At 45.3% G+C, this 24,586-nt stretch overlaps 1 protein-coding gene across 2 annotated transcripts in view; it reads left to right on the top strand.

The window, feature by feature from the left end:
• DGCR2 (DiGeorge syndrome critical region gene 2) overlaps positions 1–22,765 on the top strand; it is a 78,661-nt gene extending 55,896 nt beyond the window's left edge. For both annotated transcript variants that reach the window (XM_060249420.1, XM_060249419.1), the window contains 6 exons: positions 1,409–1,485; positions 4,448–4,624; positions 6,607–6,810; positions 16,440–16,592; positions 17,433–17,669; positions 19,740–22,765. In XM_060249420.1, the coding sequence (XP_060105403.1) occupies positions 1,409–1,485; positions 4,448–4,624; positions 6,607–6,810; positions 16,440–16,592; positions 17,433–17,669; positions 19,740–19,981 (1,090 nt within the window). In that variant the 3' untranslated portion in view covers positions 19,982–22,765. The remainder of the gene's footprint in view (positions 1–1,408; positions 1,486–4,447; positions 4,625–6,606; positions 6,811–16,439; positions 16,593–17,432; positions 17,670–19,739) is intronic.
• The last annotated feature ends 1,821 nt before the right edge of the window (positions 22,766–24,586 follow it).

The raw sequence follows: 24,586 nt of genomic DNA, 5'->3' as shown, positions 1-24,586 counted from the left end.
ATAAAGCTCACGTATCTGTGATTTTGAAGTTTGGCCTTTGCCTGCCTCCTTGCTCCTGAGATCATTCTCTTTGTCTAGATAGTCTGGTGTTTAAAAATAGTATACAGTGACCTCCATTTAGAGCACCGCAATGAGTTGTCTCATGGGGCTGCCCTTGGATGGAAGTGGTTTTGGAGCTGCAGCTAGCCTTATTCACAGTTCAGCTTGGCAATGAAAAATGAAGGTTTGATCCTGGTTCCGTGTCCTGCCTTTTAGTTAGAATGAGCCACAGATAGCATATTATACTTCATACATTTGCGCAGGCTGCCAGTTGGCTTCTGGGTCCAATTTGAGGTGCCGATTTTTACCTTCAGAGTGCTACACAGCTTGTGTTCTGTGTCCTTGAATGAGCACCTTCCCCACTTCCTCTTGTCCTCTAAGGTCAGCAGAATAAGTTCTTCTCCAGAGGTTCTTACCTTCCTTATCAGAGGAGAGAGTGGTGTGGATTTGGAGCAGGGCCACCTTGGTATTTGGGCAGCTTCTTTGGAGCTGCCTGCCCAGGGAAGTCTGCATTTCCAGCATGTCCTATAATCTTTTCACAGTTTGACAGTTTGAGAGAGTTTTCCTCGGGCTTAGCAAGCTGGTCTTGTGCTCATATTACTACTACTGCCGCTGTGTTACCAAGTGCGTCTCCTACGTTTGAGCTGCTGTTTGATTGTTCATACCATTTTCATCTGATTCTTATTATACAACATAGAGTATTTCATAACAGTGCCATGGATTAGTAGTGGGGAGTAATCCCTTCCCCCCCCCCCCAAGATAAAGATCCAACTTGCCCTTTTTGGGATGTAAATGGTGGACTATCTCACTGAGAATAGATCACAAAATACTGAATGTCATGTAATTACAAGAATGCCATAGCAAGATTCACCTGCTTTGGGTGTTTCTTGGCCTTCCTAAGATTATTCCTGCTAATGTTACTGGTTTTAGAGGCATCTGTCAATCCTTTTCTGTTAATGAGATCTTTAAGAGATCTTGTTTAACAGTGACAGTCAGCATCAGGATACTCTGTCTGGAGTATATATTCCTCTCCCTCTGCCTGGTCTGTATTTGGATCTCTGAAAAATGCTGATATGCCGCTGGGCAATTCCACCAGAAGGACCACCAACAGATAAATAGAAGATCTAATATCATCTGATCCACCTATGGTTTAAGATTCTGTATAGCACCAATATTTTGTTTTTAAATTGTAAATTGTTTATGTTTTATCATTTTATACCTGTAATTGAGATGTTGGTTTTATTATGACTGTTAGCCACCCTGAGTCAGTTTTGGAATGGGTGGGATACAAATCAAAGGTAAATAAATAAATAAATGTTCTTCCTCTTTAGCATTTTATGATAAATCTTTTGAAAATCTCCCATTGTAGATTATGGGTTGGATATCAGTTTGTCATCACGAACCGCAACCATTCTCTGGAAGGTCACTGGGAAGTCGCCTATAAAGGTAAGAACTGAAAAGAGGCATGAATTCTCATATGTCTCTAGTTAAGGACTGAAGCCAGCCAAAAGAACATTTGTAATGGCTTTTGTCACATATGTGGTGTTCGAATTGACAAGACAAAATACTGTCAAAGGGAGTGGTAAGTAATGGGAAGATCATATGAAAAAGGTCTGTAAAGAGGTTTGGTTCAGACAATTTCTGTGTTGAGCCTGTTAATGGCTGCTGTTGGATGCAGTGGTGCAACCCCCCCCCCCCCCAAAAAAAAATTCCAATCCATAATCCTTGTAAAGCAGTCACAGATTCGCACTTGAGCCTTTCCTTTCTGTCCTCTAGAAGTCCTTGCAGTTATCTCTCATTCTCTGTGCCCTCCTCCCTCAGAGGTCCCATTTTTTTTTTAAAATAAATTTTATTAGTTTTAAATGAAATACAAAAAGGGAGAACCCCCCCCCCCCCAGGAATAACCACCACTGTACAAATGAGACATAAGGAAACATAGAAAGGAATCTTCTAAATTAACAACATAAAAAAACAAGATGGTTAAAAAACTACATAGAATACAAATAAATAGTGTTGAATCAAAGTATTGACAGAGGGCTTAATATTCAGCATGTTTTGGAAATGTATCTTACAGGTATGAGGGAGAGAGAGAGAGAGAGAATATGATTTAAGGATTGCTATTTTCCTATGAATTATTCCTTATGTTCTTCATACTTACTAGTTATCCCAAACAGCTCTGCCTGTTCTGGTGTGCAAATGAGCGAGAAAGAGATGTGTTCCTGCTCAAGTGCACCTGAAATGTTTCTGGATCATACTCACTTTTGTTAACTAACTTGGAAACCCACACAGTAGCTATTACGAGAAGGGAAGGTGTTTAGTGGTCTCTTAGAGCTTGAAGACCAAGTACTTCAGCATTTTGTGTTTAATTCTGGTACAAGGGTGGCATTATGTTTCTTGTGCAGTTGCATGTGAATTGGTGCATGTTATGCTTTTTGCTGATTCTGTTACACAACTCGTTACTTGTGTGTGAGGAGGGAGGAAGAGTGGGGAGGAAACCCTCGCACTGCCATCTGCTGACAAAACTGCAGATGGCACTTAAAGTACTTTCACAGTTTACAGGTTCAACACAGAAATTGTCTGAACCAAACCTCTTTACAGACCTTTTTCATATGATCTTCCCATTACTTCCCTTTGACAGTATTTTGTCTTGTCAATTCAAACACCACATATGTGACAAGCCATTACAAATGTTCTTTTGTGTCATAAAGTCCCACTGCGAGAGCTTCTGTTGAAGCTTTTGGTTCCTTTTCTTGCATTTTTCAGTTTTCTGAGAGCAATGCTACCATCATCTGGGCTTGCAGAAGTAATGCGGGGACTACAACACGGTGGTTGCATACTCAACTGCAGTGTGTATATGAAAAAATGTGGTGGGATTATGGTACCAGGACTGACAGAGGATATGGAGATGGGACACATCTATCAGTACTGTTCTGGTGTCCTGTAGCTTTATAAGACTGGTACTTTAAATGTATTTGGAAGAGTTTTTACAAATCCTGTCGAAAGGTCACCTTCTGGCATCTTACAGAGTTATTACATAGATATGTAATTGTCATATGGGAGCAAAACATCAGTTCAGTAATACACTAAAATACCAACCAAGAAACTAAACTTCTGTAAACTTACAGGCTCTATTGTCTTTTCCTCTCAAGGACAAAAATAGTAAGTTAAAGACCATTGTGAAAGTTAACTTTTTGCTCAAGTAAAGAAACTTTCAGTATATTTTAGCATCTGCCAAAAAAGAGTCCATGTACAGCTCCTTGCATTTCTTGTTTGTTGAATTTTATCTTCTGAAATTCAGACATATATTCATGATTTAGCAGCAATCTTGATAAGGATTTATTACAGTGTAAACTTCTGTGGGCTGTAAAAACCAAAGATGCATGAAGTAATTATGTACACACATACAACACATGTGAAAAAAAATTGTGTAACAGTGGTTTTAAGATTGTGAAATGCATAGACTGTGATGCCTGTCCAGAAGTTAAGAAGGAGAAGAAGAAATTGGATTTATACCTTGCTCTTTACTTGGAGTCTCAGAGCAGCTGACAATCTCCTTCCCTTCCTCTCCCCACAACAGACACCCTGTGAGGCAGGTGGAGAGCTCTTGAGAGACCTGCTCTTAAGAGAACCGCTCTGAGAGAACTTGTGACTGACCCCAGGCCACATCAGCTGCATGTGGAGGAGTAGGGAATCAAACCCTGTTCTCCCAGATTAGAGTCTGAGCTCCTAACCACAACACCAAACTGACTCATCTTAGACAAGATGAGCATAGCACCCATTCACAACAGTTGTAATTGGTGATGAGCCTCCTAGCTAGGTTTACTTGAAGAACCTAAGAAGAGCCCTGCTGGATGAGTCTGGTGTTCCACCTAGCCCGGCTTCCTGTTCTGCTCAGTAGCTGGCTGGCTTCCCAGGAGAGCCAAGGGATGTGGCATAGAAATTAAGGCTGTGTGTGTGTGCTGCTTCGAATTGGGAGGGTGGCACTTGGAAAGGCTGCAAACTGGACTCCTTATTCTCTCAACCTGAGGCAGCACACAGCTTGTCAACTTTGATGCTCCTTTGCACAGAAAGGTCAGTGTAAAGGGGAAACTTCCACAGAGGGAGAGAGATTCTTCCCCACCCTGGTCTGGTTTTTCATTTGCAGAGAATTCGAAGCAATAGGTAGTATTCCAAAATGTGATTCTTCACCTGCATTATGATATGGTGCAGTCCAATATTGTACCTCATTGCAGCCTGCATGTGTGAACAGGGCTATGATGCCAATTTAAGGCTTCCCATACATCATGGCCCTCTTGATCGGCATGTTGTGACCAGGTGGCCATTTGAGTGATTTTCTTGAGTTGGGCCCTAAATGACGTATTAACGGCTTCTTTTGTACCTGTGCTATAATGAATTCTTGTCATTCTAGGTTCATCAGAAGTATTCTTGCCCCCTAAGCCTACATTTAGCGCGGCTGTGTCTGAAAATGAAAACATCCTTTGTGCCCAGTTTCAGTGTTCACACTTCCCGACCCTTCGGCACCGTGGTTTTCACAGCTGGTATGCTGAAAACTGCTATGAGAAATCTTCATTCCTTTGCAAAAGAAGTGAGTTGCCTGCTTGGAGGTTTCTGTTTTATATTGGTACCTCCTGTGCTTGAGAGTTCAAGCAGGCAAAAACGCCATTTTTGCTCTTTCTGTTCACTACCCCCCGCAACCCCCCCTCCAAAAACATATCATGCATTTCAGTAAAAGCTGTCAAGGTGTGTCTTACGTTGAAGACAACGTGCAAACCAATCCAGATATCAAGAGAAACAACTATCCACTAACCACTAAAGGTCTAGTGTCAGCAGGAAGGACAGTGTGTTACCTTTATTAGTTTAGTCTCAATACGCTGATGGCAGTAGGTGGCTTTAATAAGCTTTCTAGAACATAGAGGGAAAAGAACAGATGTACTTTAGGTGGGGGGACAGTTCCAGTTTTAGGGCCAACACCAAGAAGGCCCTGTTAAGTGTGCCTGGGTGCAAGACCTCTGATGGCCATGGGACACCGAATAGGCCTTCAGATGACCCAAGCAAGTCAGTTTATATCAAATAAAACAGACTTCGAAGCACTGGGATTATAGAGAAGGTCTGTAGCTTTTCATTTTATATCTGTGTTTCAGAGACCAAGGTGCCTCAGGGAATAAATTGCTATGGGTGGGTTTGGACCAGGGCTGTACCATCTATCTCTTGAAAGCACTGCTGTCTGCTTTAATTGTGTAGCAGTGGATAACCAAAGATGGTACTGAATCTGATGGGTTGATCCCATCAAACTCCCTTCTGCTGTGTGGTGAGTCCCTCTGGAGCAGAGCTGTAGGATCCAACCCATTTCCCCCTCTCTGCTGTTCTTCCAGTCAGCTCAGGTGTAGTGTACACAGTTCTTCTATTTGCTAGTTCATCTTTATGAAACTTCTATGAGGCCGGTAAGGCAAAGAGGTGGCTGGTCCAAATTCTTGGCTGAGTTGGTATTTGTAATCAAGCTTCTCTTTGTTGGGCACTCTGACAACCAACCAACATCTTTATTGTCATAGAATAAAAAGAACACATCATAGCGACCACAAATTTTAAATATACAAAAGCAGTCATCCCACATCCCATCTAGCGTTGTGTTCTCTAACTCTCATAGCAATAGAAAGGAACCTTGCCACTGCAAAGGTAATATGGGGCAGAGATCTGATAGAAGGAAGGATACAAGTCTCTCATCTGGGCAACTGTCCCTTTGATCAAAAGGGGGCTAATTAGGACATCCTGTACTTTGTTGTAGAATTCACAACTAAGCAAGATGAGAAATTGGTTCTGTTTTCCTGCTACTACACAGACAAATCCTTTCAGGGTAGGGAACATTTGCAAATCTGCTATAAAGGACCACTGCAGTCCAGCTGCTGTTCCTCACTCTCCTTGGATAAAATGTCTACACAAGGCTCCCTGCTCTGGGTCACTGTTTGAAAAACATTGCCTCATGTAGAACTGGGGGAAGTGTAAAACTTTTCGTGTGTAATTTGTGAGTGTTGCTCCTTACCTATGATGTAAGTGGTACTAGCCAATGCACACCAGTGATACTTGCAGTGTCACTTCATGCATAATACTTAGCAACAGTGGCATGTGCAGTGGCTTGGGGGAAGATTTGCATTTCCCCAGGAACAAAAATAGTGGAGTTTAAGTGCTCAGAGAAGGGACTATGGGTGCTTTCACATGGCAGCTGTTTTCAAGTGGATCTTTCTATTCTTACACGGTAAAAATCCAGTTGCAAAGTGCGTTACTTGGTGTGTGTGGACACACCCTTTGTTTCAACAACATTTTTGTTGACCAATGAAAAGATTATCTGGAAAGCTTGAATTGTAAAGCAGGCATTGCTCAGATGTGCCCAGAATCCCCACCTGCTCAGCCCGGCCAGTTCCTCTGAGCTCAGGGAGCATTTCCCTTGTGCAAAGGATTCTCAAAAATCAGTTCCTTCCAATCCCAATCCTGCCCTTTAGAGTGTCTCTCTAGTGCAGCAAGCACCCTGTAACAGGGACTGATGTGGCCGTGGGCTGCCTCTGTTTATTTCAGGCCAGACCTGTGTGGATATCAAAGACAACATTGTGGACGAAGGCTACTATTTCACCCCCAAGGGAGATGATCCATGTTTAAGCTGCACGTGCCACAAAGGAGAGCCAGAGATGTGTGTGGCGGCCCTGTGTGAACGGCCACAGGGCTGCCAGCAGTACCTCAAAGACCCCAAGGAGTGCTGCAGATTTACATGTTTAGATCCAGGTAAGAGTTGAACCAGGTTATTAACTTTATCTTGCGAATAAAAGTATTTGTGCCTTTAAAAAACAACAACTCTGTTAACACATCCTTATTTACAAAGTCCTACAAGTATCTTTCTTGGCTGGAGGGAAAGCTATTGCCTGAAAAACTTTTCCTGAAGTGAAAAAATGCAAAAGGTATCCTTTGTGTGTCTTTGTCGCTGTGGTATTAGTTCCATCCCCACTTTGACGCTCAGACGGCTTATAATGGGCAGAAAACTAATCAATGTTTCAGTTCTTTTCTCTCCCATTTGCCAGCAACAAGCCCTGCCCATCCTGCTGTATTCCACTGCCTCCTCCCATGGAAAGAGACATCCAAGTGAAGACATCTCCCAGCTATAAATTGTGAATGGGGTGGCGTGGGAGCAGCAGGAGTTTGGCTTTGTTGACTGAACCGTTGACTGAAACCCACAGAGCGATTGCAAAATCTTGTGTTGTCTTCCAAATGCTGCGCACAGTGACTGTAAACCAGAGTCTCCCTTTTGCATATTTGGAAGCTCAAACCAAACTAGCAAGCTTCTTAAATAACATGTTAGAATGCACAGTAGCTGAACACTGCTCTGGATGAGTGTCTCGAGTCATGGAACGGGCTCTCGTCGGTGTCTTAGGTAATCTCCATGTTACCAATACTCATCTGGGAAATAAGATTGCATCTCAGCACATAGGATACGGTTGTTACATTTTAAAATCCAGGCAGCTGGTGGTTTTGCATTTCAAACTAATAGTGGTGCATCTTCTCGGTTAAATTGTTTCCCTGCCAGTTTCGTGCTCACTCTGCTTCCTTTGGCCTCAGGCATGCTTACTTCTTAAGCATTCTGTGTTTGTTTAGATGTTGCTGAGCACTGAGAGAGGCTGATCTTCAACCTTGCAGCTCTTGCCTGGAGACAGATGGAAAGCTTTTATCTTTACAGGCGTATCATTTAAAAGGTTTTTAGTGTGGTGGTTTGATACATGCTTACCCCATGCACCGGTGTTGCGCATCCAGTGTGTTCACAATAGCTGAGAATTAGTCAGTGGTTGCCAAAGTGGATAAAAATCAATATCTCTTTCTGAATGGATGTACTTCTAATTGAGCCTCTCTTTAACCCATTTTTAAATTAAATCAGCTTGGCGTCAACACAAGCGGAACATTTTTTTGAATCTGTAGCCCTCCGTTTTTCCTTAAACTTGCTTTGCTGTATGAGAGGGAGAACCAGAAGGGGGAAGTTCTTCAGAAGCCAAGCGATGTAAATATGACACAGCTTTGTCACTGCTTGGGACAAATCAGGTCCGTTGGCTGTCAGGCAGATGGCAGTGAGCATTTTGAGAGCGCAGTCCAGCTGAAGGATAGGAGTTCCTAAGTTCCAGAGTGGAAGAAAGGTGGGAGAGAAGTGGAATACATAAATACATTTCTGGCAGACAGAGATGGATCCTTGCAGATTCTTTCCTAGGGTTGCAAACCTCCAGGTGAGGCCAGCAGATCTGCTATTAGAAATGATCTCCAGAAGAAAGGAGGAAATGGCTGGTTTGGAGGGTTAACTCTATAGTATTGTACCCTGCCAAGATCCCTTCTCTCTCCAAACCCTGTTCTCTCCAGGTTCCACCCCCAAAATCTCCAGTATTTCCCCACCCAGAGCTAGCAATCCTATTCTTTCTGCAAGTGGGGGTACTTTTTTCTATTGGAAGGAGCTTTCCCTCCATTGCAGAATACTCAGAAAATATTCCCAGTATCACAGGCAATTTTATCTTGGCCTCTGTATGGCTGACATTTCAAAGAATGCCATTTAAACTTCCAGGGTTTTCTATCTACCTGCTTTCATCCCACCCTTACTCTATGGTGTTCATGATGTTATACATGCTCACCTTTCCTTGTGTTGTCCTCACTATCCTTTGAAGTAGGTCAGGCTGAGAGAGAGCATGACTGATCCAAGGTCTCCCAGGGAGCTTCATGGCTGAGTAGGGGTCAGAGCCCTGGTCTCCCTGTCCAGCTGTAGCAACTGCACTGGGCTGGCATTGATTTGCTGTGACGTAGGAAGTGTTGTGTTGCAGGTGCTATATCGGAGGGCAGCAATGATACTGCATCTCAAGCATCCCTGTGTCACTGCTGGCTGCTTGGGGTGCTTTGGCGGTTACAGCACTGTTTCTTCATTGTTTTTAAACTGGTTGCAGGAGGTGGATTTCCTAACACGGTGCCTGGACTGAAGCTTCCCTTTTGAAACCTGTGATTTTTTTTTTTTTGTAGAAGAGGATGTGTAGAGGTTCTCCTGCACAGATGCATGTTGCGCTTTGGGAACCAGCGTTGTGTACCGGTTAGAGAGTTGGACTGGGATCCGGAAGATGCAGGGTTGAATCCTGACTTTGCCGTGAAAGCTTTTTGGGAGACCTAGGGCTGGTCACTCTGCATCCCTCAGTCCAAGTCTACCTCACAGGGCAGCGTTGAGGATACAATAGAGAACAATGTAAGCCGCTTTGGGTCACCGTTGGAGAGAAGAGTGGCATATAAGTGAAGTGACTAGATTAAATAAAGTGCTGCTGCATGTAATGATCTGTAGGATGGAGCTGGTGGTGGAAAGTGCTGTCAAGTTGCAGATGACTTACAGTGATCCCATAGGGTTTTCGAGGCAATAGACTTTCAGAGGGAGTTTGTTGTTACCTGCCTCTGTGTCATGACCTTGGACTTCCTCTATGGTCTCCCATCCAGATGCTAACCAGGGCTGACTCTGCTTAGCGCTAATGAAAGGAATAGGAGATGACCCTTCCTGAAACCACACCTGGGAATTGACTGAAGCAGCAACTGTTCTTACTGCACTTTCGTATACTAGTATGGGGTGGTGGAAGGGCCAGAAAAGCTAACAGATTCTGCATGTATAAGTGACAGTCCTATGGCAAGGGGGCATTCAGTCTACTTCAGCTGGGGGGTGGGGTGGGGGGGTGTTTGAGAATTCCATAGGAACCCTCCCCCCCCCCCAAGTATCACTTCCTCAGTAGGGCATCACCCAAAACTTGAGAATAGCACAGCAAAAGTTTTGTCTGTGTGGAGCCCATCTTGAAAGGCATTTTTGTGATGAAATTAAGTGGCAAATAACCGCAGATAGCCTGCAGGTGGTGCTGTTGCCGTTTTCTGGGTAAAATTTGAAGCCATCCTTGCTACTTCATAAAGATCCAGCTCCCTGAAAATTTCCTCCCTTGCACCTAAAATGAATAATATTTGTCCTCGGTAGTTCTAAAATGGGGAGCCATCCTCTCCACTCTGAAATTGGATGCTTTTAACATACTTCAAGTGAAATGAAAGAGGTTTAAAAAAAAAAAAAGCTACCAGCAAATACCTGTAGCAGTCTTGTGAAATATATGTAGCGGTCTTGTAGTCATTGAAAGAACCTGTTCTTAACATTCCAGAGGAGTAGCCGTGTTAATCTGCTGCTGCCAGGACATTGGAGATTCTCTGACACCTTTAAAGAATCACATATTCATCATGGCACAAGCATTAGCTTTTAAGGTGCCATGGTGATCCGTTCTTATCCTTTTAAAATGTACCCTGTGCTTTTATTCTTGGGTTGTGAAATATTTGCTTGTCAGGCTATTGGTACTGGCCAGAGACTCCAGCCAGTGCTGACTGGGATGAAATTCCAGGCATTTTCTAAACTTAGTTTGGAAGTCTTCAGGCCTCCCCCACCCCCCATTGCCCAATAGCAAGCCCTGATGCTGGCTGGACCCGGAACGGTTCCAAATGGCTCTGCGGGATCCCTGGCCCTCTGGCATTCCTCTCGATGACCTGGTTGAGTCCTGGAATAACCGGCTCGCTAGGGCCATCGAGGGGATTGCACCTCGACGCCCTCTGCGACCTCGGATTAGGCCGGCTCCGTGGTATACCCCGGAATTGCGCCGGCTGAAACAAGGCCTTAGACGGCTAGAGAGGCAATGGCGACGTACTCACGACGAAGCGACTAGAACATCTTATAGGAAGTTTATGAAATCCTATGAGATGGCAATCAAGGCCGCAAAGAAAACATACTTTGCGACCAAGATTGCATCTGCAAATTCGCGCCCAGCCCAATTATTTAGAATAATTCGGAATCTTACTTCATTGCCACAGGGCAATCCAAAAGCTAAGGAATTGGAGATAGGCTGTGAGGCTTTTGCGAAATTTTTTGCAGAGAAGGTCCAATCGCTCCGCCACGACTGCCCCGCCAACTTAGATGCAGTAAGTGAACTTGAGGCCCAATGCGTGTCTTCAGATTTAACCTTGGACTGCTTCGACCCACTCAGCTTGGAGGAAGTCGACAGAATTCTTGGCACTGCACGACCCACAACTTGTGACCTGGACCCTTGCCCCTCCTGGTTAATTAAGGCCTGCCAGGAGGAATTGAAATGTCCTATACGGGACATCATAAATCGATCCCTTTCGGAGGGTGTTTTCCCAACATCCCTGAAAGAGGCAGTGGTCCGCCCTCTTTTGAAAAAAGTTACATCAGACCCGTCCGTATTGGCACATTATCGGCCGGTCTCAAATTTGCCCTTTCTGGGCAAAATTATTGAGAGGGCTGTGGCGTTGCAGCTGCAGAGCTTTCTGGAGGACGCTTCCACCTTGGACCCATGCCAGTCCGGCTTTCGCCCGGGCCATGGGACGGAAACAGTCTTGGTCGCCCTCATAGATGACCTCCGGCGGCAACTGGATCGGGGTGGCTCGGCAGTATTGCTGCTGCTCGACCTGTCGGCGGCGTTCGACATCGTCGACCACCGGCTGCTGGCCTGCCGCCTCGCCGACGCAGGAATTCGGGGGCTAGCCTTACAGTGGCTCTCCTCCTTCCTCGAAAATCGGGGACAAAGGGTGGCAGTTGGAGGGAAGCTGTCTCAGAGACACCCTCTGCACTGTGGGGTGCCTCAGGGAGCAGTTCTCTCCCCGATATTGTTTAATATCTTTATGCGCCCCCTTGCCCAGATTGCGCGGAGGTATGGGCTCGGTTGTCATCAGTACGCTGATGACACCCAGCTCTATCTATTGATGGAAGGCCGGACTGGCGATGTCCCTATAAATTTGGACCGGGCGTTACAGGCCGTGGCTGACTGGCTCAGGCTGAGTGGGCTGAAGCTGAATCCAACGAAGACTGAGGTCCTTTGCGTGGGCCGGGACGGACCGGGAGGGGAGATCATTCTGCCGGCTTTTGACGGTGCGCCACTGATACCAGTGCGCAGGGTCAAGAGCTTGGGGGTGCTACTGGAATCCTCGCTATCAATGGAGGCCCAGATAGCCGCCACCGCAAGATCCGCCTTCTTTCATCTTAAAAGGGCGAGGCAGTTGGCTCCCTTCTTGGAACGCGACGACCTAGCAACTGTGATCCACGCAACGGTCACCTCAAGATTAGACTACTGCAATGCCCTCTACATGGGGCTGCCCTTGTGTCGAACGCGGAGACTCCAGGTAGTGCAGAATGCGGCGGCCAGGCTGCTAGCGGGACTACCTAGATGGGAACACGTGCAGCCTGTGCTGCGGGATCTGCATTGGCTGCCGGTTGTCTACCGTGTTCGCTATAAGGTGCTGGTTATCACCTTTAAAGCCCTATATGGCCGAGGACCTGCCTACCTACGGGACCGCCTCTCCCCATATATTCCCCAGAGAGCACTAAGATCCAGCTCCCAAAACCTTCTACAAATCCCTGGGCCAAAAGAGGCCAGACTCAAGATAACCCGGGAGCAAGCCTTTTCACTAATGGCCCCTCGTTGGTGGAACCAACTCCCAGAGATGGTGCGAGCCCTGCGGGATCTGAATCAGTTCCGCAGGGCTTGCAAAACCCATCTTTTTCAGCTCTCATTTGGAACAGGACCTGACCAAACTGACTAACTATTGTAATTTTAGCCACTTTATGTTGAAATTGGAACTGATGTATGATAATATGTAAACTATGACCGACAGAAATATAGCACCTATTTCTACCTACTTTATATTTTTATATCTTTTAATCTCCTATTCTCTTATTTTTATATTTTTAAACTTTATTAATTCATGTAATTGTATTATTTAAACTATTGCTGTCTATTTTAACCAAATCATGCTTGTCATGTCTGTGAGCCGCCCTGAGCCCGCCTTCTGGCGGGGGAGGGCGGGATATAAAAATAAAATTTGCTTTGCTTTGCTTTGCTTTGCTGGTAGAATGATATTGGAGATAGCTAGAAAGTGAGGGGCTTTTAAAACTTGATTAAAATGGAATCTTTATATTATTGTTTCCTATATTTGAAGTGTACACATAGTCAGGACCTCAGGCAGTAAACAAGAAATACAACATGGAAGTCATCTATTAAAATACAAACAAACAAGCCAGAACCTGTTCAGGCTGTTCCATAACACTTTAAAAAATAATTCATCATTGTGGTTTCTGTGCAGTTCCATATGGCAACTGTGCAGGCCAGTTTGCATATGAACAGTTGTGATGTGTAACTGCACAGATGACCACTTGATGAACAGTTACAAGTAAGTATAGGCTTGTTTTCTTGTACTACCTTGCCAGAAAGCTTCAAAGCTCGATGCTTGCCTCATCTCCTTTTGGGAGGCTGCTCTGTAACAGTGGGGCAGCAACAGAAAAGACACTGGCCATCACAGTTCATATTCTCGAGAGGACATGCACTTAATTCTTTCAGAGTAGGATTTATGTTCTGGTTTTTAAAAAGCCTTTACCTCCTGTTTTTTTTAAAAAAATGTACACATCCATCACTATATTAAATCAAATAAAAACCTTCCTAATTCTATTTGTATGGAACACAAACAGTTCAAGTGCCAACATGCTTACTAGTAACAGATTTCTCCCAATGATACGATGATCATAAGGTGGTTTTATTATGTGTCTTCTAATTTCAAGGAATCTCACTAGGCAGAATTAAAGCTTCCCTTAATTCTTTTGAGGTGGTGGTAGGCTGGACTTAAGTAGGAACTGATTTCTCTCTCAAGAGCCTCAGGTCTTGTAGGGGGAATCTTTGGTAGATGTTGTAGCATCATCCCTGCAGAAGTGGTTTTTGGGTTCTTTTTGCCAGCAGACATACCTCCCACATTAAAAATGGAGTCACCGAGATTTTTTTGCTGCCTTATTAGTCTTCTGAAGAATTGTGTTCATGCTTTCGTAGCATTCAGGGTCAGGGTAATTACTTGGGTCTTCCTCTGAGCCTCATACCAGTATTGCTGTTGTCCTCTCTCCTGCCCTGGCTCCTGCATTCTTCCACAAGATTTAATCAGGGGGCTTAGTGGGAAGACTAGAGATGACCACTGGTGGTCATCAGTGGCATTGGCCACATACGTGCTTCTTCCTTCTTGCTGGAGATTGTACATAGCCGGGGAGAAGAATGTTCCTTGGCTGTCATTCATTCAAGTAGAAGGTTGTGGTGGGTTAGAGGGGGAGAAGTCCTTCCTTGGCTTTTTCATCCATCCATCATTTTACTAGAGTCCAGTGTCTTGACATTAAGGAGGCGAACTGTCAACCCATTTTATCAGTGGTGAGAGGCTGGGAAGGGAAAAGCAGTGGCTTGGGTTTGGGAAAATGGGTAGAGTTCTAAGGCAAAAGGAGGAGGAAGATCTAGTACAGGACAGGTGCTAAATGCCACATTAACTTGCTGTTTTCTTAACCGGTGCCTCTTGTGATGTATGCAATAGATTCTAGATATCCTTTTTACCTTCATACAGAAGGGAAATGGCTTTCTGCTCTCCACTGTGGTCACAGTCCTCTATTAAGAGAAGGACCCAGAGGCAAATGATACTGGCATTTCTCTTGAAACTGATGAGCTCAGCTACAGTTCAAGGGCTGCAGAGATTTTTCTTGTGGTTTATTTGTTTGTGTGTCTAATTTATCTTATTGCAATGATGCCTCTCTCTTCCTGTTGTGATGGTGAAGGCAGTATACAGGAAGGGAATCTCCCATCTAGGCGCTGACCAGTTTGAGACTTACTCAGTTACAGAAAGGTTGCCATATGGTGCGCCCTGCAGCCATATTCTGAGATCTCCTCTTAAGAGTAATTTTTAAAAATCACTTAAAGACTCATGTTTGAGTAGAAGCACACTGTTTGGGATGACACAAAGCAGGATAATTCTGGATTGGAAGCTGCCGTTGTGGGGTCAGTTCCGCACTAGTCATTTAATCCTGGTTCAGCCCTGTCCCTAAACTGACATTCTGCACTAGAATCATCAAAACCAACTCTATGAGTCTATGATTCTAGTGTAGAAAATCAATTTGAGGACAGGGCTGAACCAGAATTAAAGGTCTAGTGTGGAATTGGCCTGGGGTTTGTATCAGAATAAGTGGTTTATGGCACGCTAAATATTATTGTGGCAGGTGCTTTCCTTGGGCAGAACGCACTCTGTCAGGTTCGTGTCAAGAAGGAGCAGGCAGATTTTTCTATAGGGAATTGTAGAGGGGTTGCTCTACAGTTAGAAGAATTTGCTGAGCGTTCATGTTAGGGGGCTTGGATGAGTTTATCCACTTAATGGGGAGAGGCCTAAAGGTTCTGATTTTGTCCTCCCACCGCCACCTCTTTCTCAGTGTAACTCGCAGAGCATGCAGGCTAGACTGTTGTTGCGTGACTTTGGCAGGACTGCATCAAATGGGGCTAAATTGGCTAAAGCGTGTGATTTTTATGCTCTGCAGTTGCAGTGTGTCTTGCATCCTCTCCCAAATACTTGGGGTTGCATGCATCTCTGTTATCATCTCGGCTTTAAGGGTTTGTAGGGTGTGCGCAGACACATCCCTTGAACCTGGGATAGCATCAGTTTACTTTTAATAAATGTCCATGGGGATGTGAAGCTTGTATGAAACCAAGAACAGTGACTGTGAATCTGATTCATAGTTTTGGAGTCACGTATTGTTTTTTTATCCTGAGCTCAGGAAAATACCGAGAGCTTTACGTTGTGCTGCCATCACTGCAAAGAAGTTGGTGGGCCATGTGTTTTCTCTTTATGCATCAGTGTTGGTTGATGTTCTCAAAGATGTTTGGAAACTAGATCCTCAGATTTGGAGTGGGAAATTGCTACAATTGGAATGTACTCAATAAGTTTAAAAAAATCTTTGATTTTGGGAGATGCAGTGAATTAATTTCCTGCTGGCCTTGAGGTTTCTTCGAGTAGCAAAATTGTGAGTGTAAGGTGAGTGTAAGGTGTAAGGTTTCTAGTAGTGCATCATTTCTATTGTTTTCTTTTGTTTCACAATTAGTCTTTTGCTTTTTGATCAAAAAGTTCTCCTTAGGTGAAGGTCTTTTGATTAGAACTGCTTGCTGCTCTTACTCTAATGAGAACTGCATAAATGTTTTGCCATGTTTTGCCCCCCCCCCCGGAAATATACTTTTTTTGAAGATATTTGTCTTTATATAGTTTGAAAGAGGCCCTGAGCTGGACAGCTCAGGCCATAGTCCAATCTCAGAATCTAAACAAAATTGACCTGGGTTAGTACTTGGATGGGAGACCACCAAGTGCAGAGGCAGGCAATGCCAAACTTCTGTTTTTGTCTCTTGTCTTGAAAAACTTAAAAGGGTTGCCATAAGTCAGCTGTGACTGTATGACACTTTCCACCAGTTTGGAAGAAATAACCTGGAATGGTTATATTCGGCATCACTGAACCTATTCTTTTTGGTTCCTTTTTGTAGATGGCAACAGCCTCTTTGACTCTATGGCAAGCGGCATGCGTCTCATTGTGAGCTGCATCTCCTCCTTTCTGATATTATCCCTGTTGCTCTTCATGGTCCACCGGCTGCGACAGAGGCGTCGGGAGCGCATAGAGTCCTTGATCGGGGCGAACTGTAAGTTGCTAGACTTTGGAAGCCAGCCAGTTCTGGGCATCATCTTCCTGCTTTCCCCCCTGAAAAATGAGCAGGGTCTTGCAGCACAAACTGTTGTAGAATACAGTCTGTTTTGTCAGAAGCATCTTGTGCATGCCTCTAAAGCGGGCTCTGGTCCAAGAAAGCTTGCGCTGCAATAAAAATGGGCTAGTCTGTATGGTGCCATAAGACTGTGTGTGCACAGCAGGCTAATGCAGTTACCCTTCCAGAATTAATTCTGTCCTCAGATGGCTGTTGAGCTATCTCTGCTCTGTTCTTCAGGCCACTTTTCTGTCATAGACTTAAGCCAAATTTTTAAGTGGTAAACCAGCCTCTGGACTGCTCTACTGCAGGTGAGGTCTCTCACAATTGAATGCCATCAAAGGCCTTTTATGCAGCAATTTGGCAGAGAAGGGTTCCTGGTTGTTCTAGATTTCTGTATGCTAGAGATACTGTTTTGGGCCTGGAAGACCACTCTGGCATGTATCCTCACAGACTGCCTGGAAGCGTGCAGCCTAGGTGTGGTTTATTATATCATGGAGAACCACACCTTAGAATAGGGATGGAGAGTTTAGGAAGGCAGCTTGTGGGGGTTGGGGATGGGGAAGCATTTTAGATACCTAGCAGAGATCTTCAGCAGCCCGTGCAGATTTCTGGGTATTAGTTCTGAACTCTGTTTTCATTACTATAGCAGGACTGAGGTTTTGAAATCAGCTTTGTAGTACCCCTTTAGGTGGGATTCTGTGCAGAATGCATGACCAAGGAAGTGGTGCTATAACAACAAACTTCCATTTTGGTTTTGTCCTTCTCTCCCCCTTGTAGTGCACCATTTCAATTTGGGACGCAGGATGCCTGGTTTTGATTACGGCCCGGATGGTTTTGGAACTGGCCTCACTCCATTACACCTTTCCGACGATGGGGAGGGCGGTGCGTTCCATTTCCATGACCCTCCTCCACCCTACACGGCCTACAAATATCCAGATATTCAGCATCCCGATGACCCTCCTCCACCCTACGAGGCTTCCATCAACCCAGATGGCATCCTTTGTTCTCCTCCAGGTACGCCACTAAAGTGTTGCTATGGGCTTGCTAAAATGCCATATATTTGTCATTTAACTGGCACTGTCCTCAGTATGTCCCAGTCTGCCATGGCTAATTCTTTATTGGTCTCTTAGCCCCTTCATTTATTTACCAATCCCCTGTTTGCAGACTTTCTGGAAGTTATCTGGTTGACCATTGTTGGGAGCCGAATGCTGGAGTTGGTTGGCTGCGTTTGTGCTCCTTATGAAAGATAAAATCAGGGAGGTCAAATCTACTGAGCTGAGAATGGAGCCTCCCTCTTCAGAGGCAGCTTATCTGAAGATAGAGTATTGGGGACACAAGCAAATGGGACTTGGCCAATATTTTCTTGTCTGTCGCTCTGGTGAGCCTTCCCCTCCCCCCCCCCAGGCCTGTGAACATAAAAAAGAGTCCTGCTGGATCAGATCAATTATCCTTCTTGTCCAGCATCCTGTCTCATCTGTGGCCAAACATTAACTACAGATGGCCATCAACAGAGCAGAGAGGCCAAGGCCTTCCCCTCATGTTGCCTCCTGTCACCGGTATTCAGAAGTTACTGCCTCTGAAGCGGAGGTTCCTTTTAGTCACCATAGCTGGAAGGCACCACGATAGGCTGTTCTCCACGAATCTGTCGAATCCCCTTTTAAAGCTGTCTATGGTTGTGCGCATCCTTTGGCAGAAAATCCCACATTTTAATCATGTGTGTGAAAAAAATATTACCTTTTGTCTGTCCTGAGCCTGCTGCCCATGAATTTCATTGAATGCCCTCAAGTTCTAGTGTTTTGATGGAGGAAGAAAAAGTTGTCTCTGTCTACTCTTTCTACCCCATACGTAATTTTAGAATCTTCTGTCATGTCCCTCCTTAGGAGGTCGGTCCCTGGATCTGTTTGTTTATTGTTAGAGATGGGGTGCTGGACTACATGGATCTGAGGCAGCTTGCTGTAGTAGCTTGAGGGTCACATTGGGATCTGGGAGCCCCAAGTTTGAGTCCCCGCTCTGCCATGGAAGCTTGATGGCTAATCTTGGATCAGCCTACCCTGCCTCATAAGGGTGGGTGTTAACAATAAAATGGATGAGGCAAGACTGACATTGTATGCTGCTCTGGTTTTCCATTGGAGAGAAGTTTAGATACGATACCTTTATGTATAAACTGAGCTCTGGGCTGGACCATCAAGGCCGTTGTTACTATCGTATAATTGAAAAATATCATGGCTGTGTGGTGCTAATGGTATTACAGTAGATGGGCACTCATAATGGGCTGGGCTCTGCTACAGAATCAATTTCTGGGCTTCAGATCAGCCACGAGACTGAGTAGCCCTGGCCTCAGTGCTGGATTAAACTCTGTGGAGGCCTCTCATCAGTTGAAATTTTGGGGGGCCCCTCACAAATTATCTCAGAGTCTGAGCACCCACCCCACCTCCCCCTGCAGGCACTTTCTTAAAAGCCCCTTTTACTAAGCTGTGGGGGAGAGGCAGAGAGAGGCAAACCTGATGACAACTCCAGTAGCAGCCACACCAGACAAGTCGAGTAAAGAGCAGCTCAGTTGCTGGCTGGGTGTGCAGGCTGGGAGTGCTGCAAGCAGGGGGAGAACCGGGGGGAAAGCTGGCTCTCGGGGCCCCTAAGGGTGTGGAGGCCCATAGTCCAGTGCCTACTTGGCCTAATTGTTAATCCGGCTCTGCCTGGCCTAATGACTTAGCAAATGATTCCTCTGCTCTGGGTGAAGCACACCTCTTCTGTTCTCAGCAGTAGATCCCAGGGCGTTCTGGAGGAGAGAGCAACATGACTTGGGTTCAAGTCTACCGACTCTTGAATTGTACAATGGCCAGCTGAAATGGCCACTGATATAAACAGCTCTGTAAGGAAAGGCCAGGTGATCCTTGGGCAACGCACTCTCCTTTCTGGTACAGGCAGAGGGGAAGAGTAATGCTCACTTGCTGCTGTCGGAACTACAGCAAGATTCAATCTCTTTGAACACTTGGAAACGCTATAGCAATAAGCGTTTTGAGCATAGCCTTTGGCTGCGATCATTCCCCTCGCCTCCTAACACCTTCTTCCCATTCATTTTTTTAGATGGCGTCCATTCCCAGACAGGACTGACCAGCCAGCCGTCCCTAGGAAACGGCGACATGTCACCCCAGCTCACGGAAGAGTCACTCCCTCCTTCGGTTGGCCCTTCCCCAGTGGAACTGGAAGACTCTGCCGACAGCAGTACCCTCCTTGTACCTCCTGATACGCCCTTAAGTGAAAGTGCACCGGCAGAGACTCTGGCAGGAAGCCGACACAGTCACTGTTCCCTGAATACCATTGTATAAAGGAAGATTTTAAAAAGCTTACTGCCGGTCAGAAATGAATTTGAGCAACTGTTTGCACACCAGAGATACAGATGGACAATAATCCGTGGACCGAACTTCAGAAATAAGCTCCACTTCTTTTTTCCCCTCCTTTTTGAACACTACTCTTCTGTTCTAGTTTAGAATTGTGCCTCTTGGCTATTGGTGTCATTCTTTATTCTGGTTGGGTTGCCCTCTTTTTAAAAAAAGGAAAAGGATCATGGAAGCTGCACCTTTTCCCCGCAGGCTATAGGAAGAGTGTGAAGGATTTTTTGTTTAAAGAAACCTTTTATTTTTCAAGAGGAAAGAAATGGCATGGATAGCTTTTGTTGTCCCCCCCCCCCCTTCCCTTTTTTATGTTTTGGAAAGGAAATCGTGAAAAATTGTGTTGTAAGGAGACTTGGAAAAACAGCAACAGCTTCTGGACTGCAGTATCTCAGGAAGCAGATTTTGAAGAAAAGGGTAGAGAGCAGCCAGCTGTTATGGAATTTCTAACCATCCCCATGTTCTTGCGCTCAGTCCTCAAGGAGAGAAGGCTGGAGTTGGAACTTCCGGGTTGCGTCTTTAAAAAAATAATAATGATCCCTGGCTGATTAAAACATGAGCCAAAGAGAGACTCTTGAGGCACGGTTTGATCATAATGTAGCTTGCAACACTATCTTGAAGGAGGGAATCATGAGGGTAAAAGAGTATGCCCGCTTAAGTGGTTTTTTGGGGGAGAGAGGAGGTATGCAAAGTACAGAGATGCCAATGTGGATTTGGCGAGGAACAACCTGTTCTGCTTTCCTGTAACACTGCAAGTCTTGCACTGTGGCTGGTAAACTTGGTGACCTGCGAAGAAAGGCAGGCCTCCGACAGGCTCTGTGCTTTTTAAGGTACATGAGTGTTTGGGGAGGAGAAGGAGATGGTGGTGTGGAAGTAGCCCCCCAGTTTTTTAAACTAACAAGCTCACCCAGTTTGAATAGTCACTTCAGGTTCTTCTCTCTCCCCATCCTCTCCCAGTTCTTCATTTTAAACTGGTTATCTTGTTCACTTAGGGCCAAACTACACGTTATGTGTTTTGACAGGTATGGCTGGGATTCCCCATACTCCTCTGGCTTTCCCTGCAGTCACAAACCTAATCTGCGTAGAACTACTGTGTGGATCCTGCCTTCCCTTCCACAGTGTTTTCCCAAGCTGAAACACCCACTCCAGGGAGCTATTTGTGTACCTGGAGCTCCATATGGTGTATATCCAATACATGCTGCTCCAAATATATGCAAATAACTTCCTTCAGGGGATGTTTCAGCTCAGGAAGACAGTGTGGAGGTGAAGACAGGAACCTCTGCTCACCTGCATGCTGTGTTCTAAGCCAGGTTGGGCTTCTGGGGTCTTTAAAAACATTTCCCCCCGCCGCTGCTGTTGCAACAACAGGGAAAGCAAGTCGAGTCCAGGGAGCCTCAGCCCAGCTCATCAAAAGATACAACGTGTAGTTTGGCCCTACTTACTGAAGCCTTAAACAATCAACTTAAATCAGACAGCGAGGAATATATCGACTTGTGTTAACCCAACCAGCGGATGTTGTTGCTAAAGATGTTCACTCCCATTGGGAACTGGAATCAGATAATTGATTCACACATGTCTCCTACGTCTGCTTGGGTTCTTTGCCTTTTGCAGAACTGTCTCCAGGCTAGAGCGTGCAGCTGGATTTGATAGGAGGAATCTGTGTGGGATGTGCATTCCTGTTGCCTTATGAAAGGCAGCAAGCCTGGAGGGGATCAGGAAGGAACATAAGAGTAGGCAAGTGCTCCTCTGGACCGGTTCTACTCGCTATCCATCCCGGCTGGCTGTACACTTAACTTGTCAGGGTACCATCCCATTCTAGTTGACCCTTCCTGTAGTGTAAACACTACACAGGACTAGGTATCCTTTTGTATGCTCAATTGGGGTAGGGTAGCTCTTGGTCAGATTTCTGTGGGGGGAGTGTGTTGTTCACCACGCAGGAGAGACCACATCTCGTTGCTAGAACACATACCAAGGACTCCTGATTCAGTCAGCAGTGAAAAGGATCTCTAGTTGCAGTGTTGGCAAAAAGGCACAGAAGTTCATTGCCATTGTAGACTATGGTTGGCTTGATGGTCTGTCTAGGTTTAAGGCAGCTTCGTTACGTTAACATATCCGTTGATGCCTGCAAACAATCATAAACCCACCTGAGAAAATTCGCAATGCAGCAATCATGCTGATGTCTGAGTGCGTTAGGAAGTCTCATTTATGGGGCTAATATAGAGTGGGCCGTGGGCTAGGATCACACAGTTCCTCCCCCTGCCCCCCAGCAGAGCTGACTCTCCAGAAGTTGCCCACCCAGGGAGAAATGATGGAACTTTTTCTTTGCAAAAAGACCCCAGATGCAATGGGGCAGTCTTTGGGGGAAGGGTTGTACATGCCATTTTATACATTGGCTGGCCCTGACAAAACAAAGGACCCTGTTAAATATGCTTGGGGTGGCTGTGGGAATGGCTGCATGACCGGAGAACATCAGTCCTATGACGTCCCCTCCTCCCCCAGCTGTCTTGAACGAGTGGTGCAAAGCGAGGAGAGCAGTTCTTCACCCAGAGGACTCTCGGCGGGGCCTTGGGCTTTGTGAACTGTAAGTCCTGAATTGTCGGGTGAGCGGCCAACGGCTTCCTCTGGAGTCCTGTGTTCATTGTCTGGCAATTTACCAAGCGTTTCTGAAGTATGAAAAATAAAAGCGGGTTTTGTGCATTTTTAGCACACTCATAAGTTTTATACATTGTAGGTACTGACTTTTTTTCTTTAGTTTTATACGTGTGTATGTACGTGAGAGAGTGAGTGAGTGTATGCTTGTGTTCTAGGTGGAGAATTAACCTACCTATACTGCACTTTGTGAGCTTATGCAGCAGCAGCAGACGTTGAGGTAGGGACCCCACTAGCCTGGCTGCAGCCCTGCTGTTTGGATTTACTGTGCAGTAGTACCAGGGCGTGGCCAGTGCGCCGCTGGGCAAAATGGAAAGCCCTCGGTGCAGTATTATGCTTAAATTGCAGAGCTCTTACGCGCTGCATGTTATGTACTCCCCCCCCCCCCACCTCCAATTTGATTGAACGTTCAATTTCTTAGTTTTTTCCCACAAGGGTAGTAACAAACAGTCTTTTCGGGGGTGGGGGGAGCTGGTGTTAACAGTCATTGGGCTGTGTCAGCTGGGTAATGTTGTACACAGTCTCATTGTGAATACAGATTGCTTGTGTAGCTGTCTGGGTAGGAAGGGGAGAAACGGCCACTCGAATTGTTCTCACTTCCTGATGGCATGGCCATTTCTGGGAGGGAAGCAGCCACTCGAAAGCTGTCCAGTTGGCTTAATTTGGTTTTGCTGTTCTCCATTTGCTCGAATGTTCTGGAGCTTTCCAGGTTGCATCCAATGAGTCCCTTCCATCAAGTCGGTCTCGGTTGGAGTGACTTGGTTGGAGTCCCTGTGACTTGGTTGGAGTCCTGGCTCCAGCCTAGCAGAAGGGTGTCATTGGATCCAAGCCTTTCCTTCTCGTTGTTCAAGTTAGCAGTCTAGGTTCTGTGTGACCTTTTCCCTGTTTTGGGCTCTTGCTCCGTTACAAGCACATTTGTACATAAGCCTCTCTAGGGTTTGATCTTTATAGCTGCAGTCTGTAAATTTGCAAATGTTATCTAAGCATTCAGGATCAACTGGGGGAAGGCGATAACATTGGTATGCAATTGACTCTCTCTGAGAAGGACTAAATGGAAGACTGGCTGTGGAGCCCTATTGCCACTATTGCAGCCCTATTCGTGGTTTTTTTTAATATTAAAAGCCACTTTTAGGCTGAATAGTGGCAGAACAGGAGCATTGTGCTGGGGGAGGGGGAAACCTGTTTTGCTGTGTTTTTAATGACGGTAGCCTCTCGATTCCAGAAAGAACAGAATTGCGTATTACAGATGTCATGTAGAGACCACTCCAAATAGCTTCATGGAGTGACTGTTAATGTTTGCAAATTAAACTCTCAGCGTCTGAGATGTGTTGGGAAGGAACCTGTTGCCAGTTACAAAGATAAGATGGTGAGGATGGTTAGTTTCTGGAAGCAAAAGAGATTAAAAATAGATGTGAAAATATAAATGTAACAGGGATGTTGTACTACTTTGAACTGGCTGACCATGCTCTTGGGCACAATCCAGCCACAGTTAAATGCTTGTGGATGTCATTCATTTGAATGGGAGAATTAAGGGTGTGCCTACATCTTCCCCCCACTGAAGTATATTAAACTTTGGCTCGATTGTGGCTCTCCTACTTCTACCTCTTCTATTCAGTGTGGAGGGCTTCCCCAATTCCCACTCCCCATGAGAACTTTCAATATATATTGTTCTGTTATCAAAATTCCATGATTTGTCCTGCATGGAGAATCTTTTGCTGCAGTCACACACACTAAATAATCCACTTCCAATCCACTTAGAAAGTGCACTGAATATGGATTTGGAAGTGGGTAATTTAGTGTGTGTGACTGCAGCCTAAAAGTGGCTTTTAATATTAACCCCCCCCCCCCCACAAATAGGGCTGCAATATTTAACTGGGAATTGGTTAAATTATC

This window comes from Heteronotia binoei, chromosome 11, assembly GCF_032191835.1.
Source record: "Heteronotia binoei isolate CCM8104 ecotype False Entrance Well chromosome 11, APGP_CSIRO_Hbin_v1, whole genome shotgun sequence".
Classification (NCBI taxonomy): domain Eukaryota; kingdom Metazoa; phylum Chordata; class Lepidosauria; order Squamata; family Gekkonidae; genus Heteronotia; species Heteronotia binoei.
The sequence above is the reverse complement of the archived record's forward strand: the minus strand, read 5'-3'. Positions and strand labels throughout refer to the sequence as shown.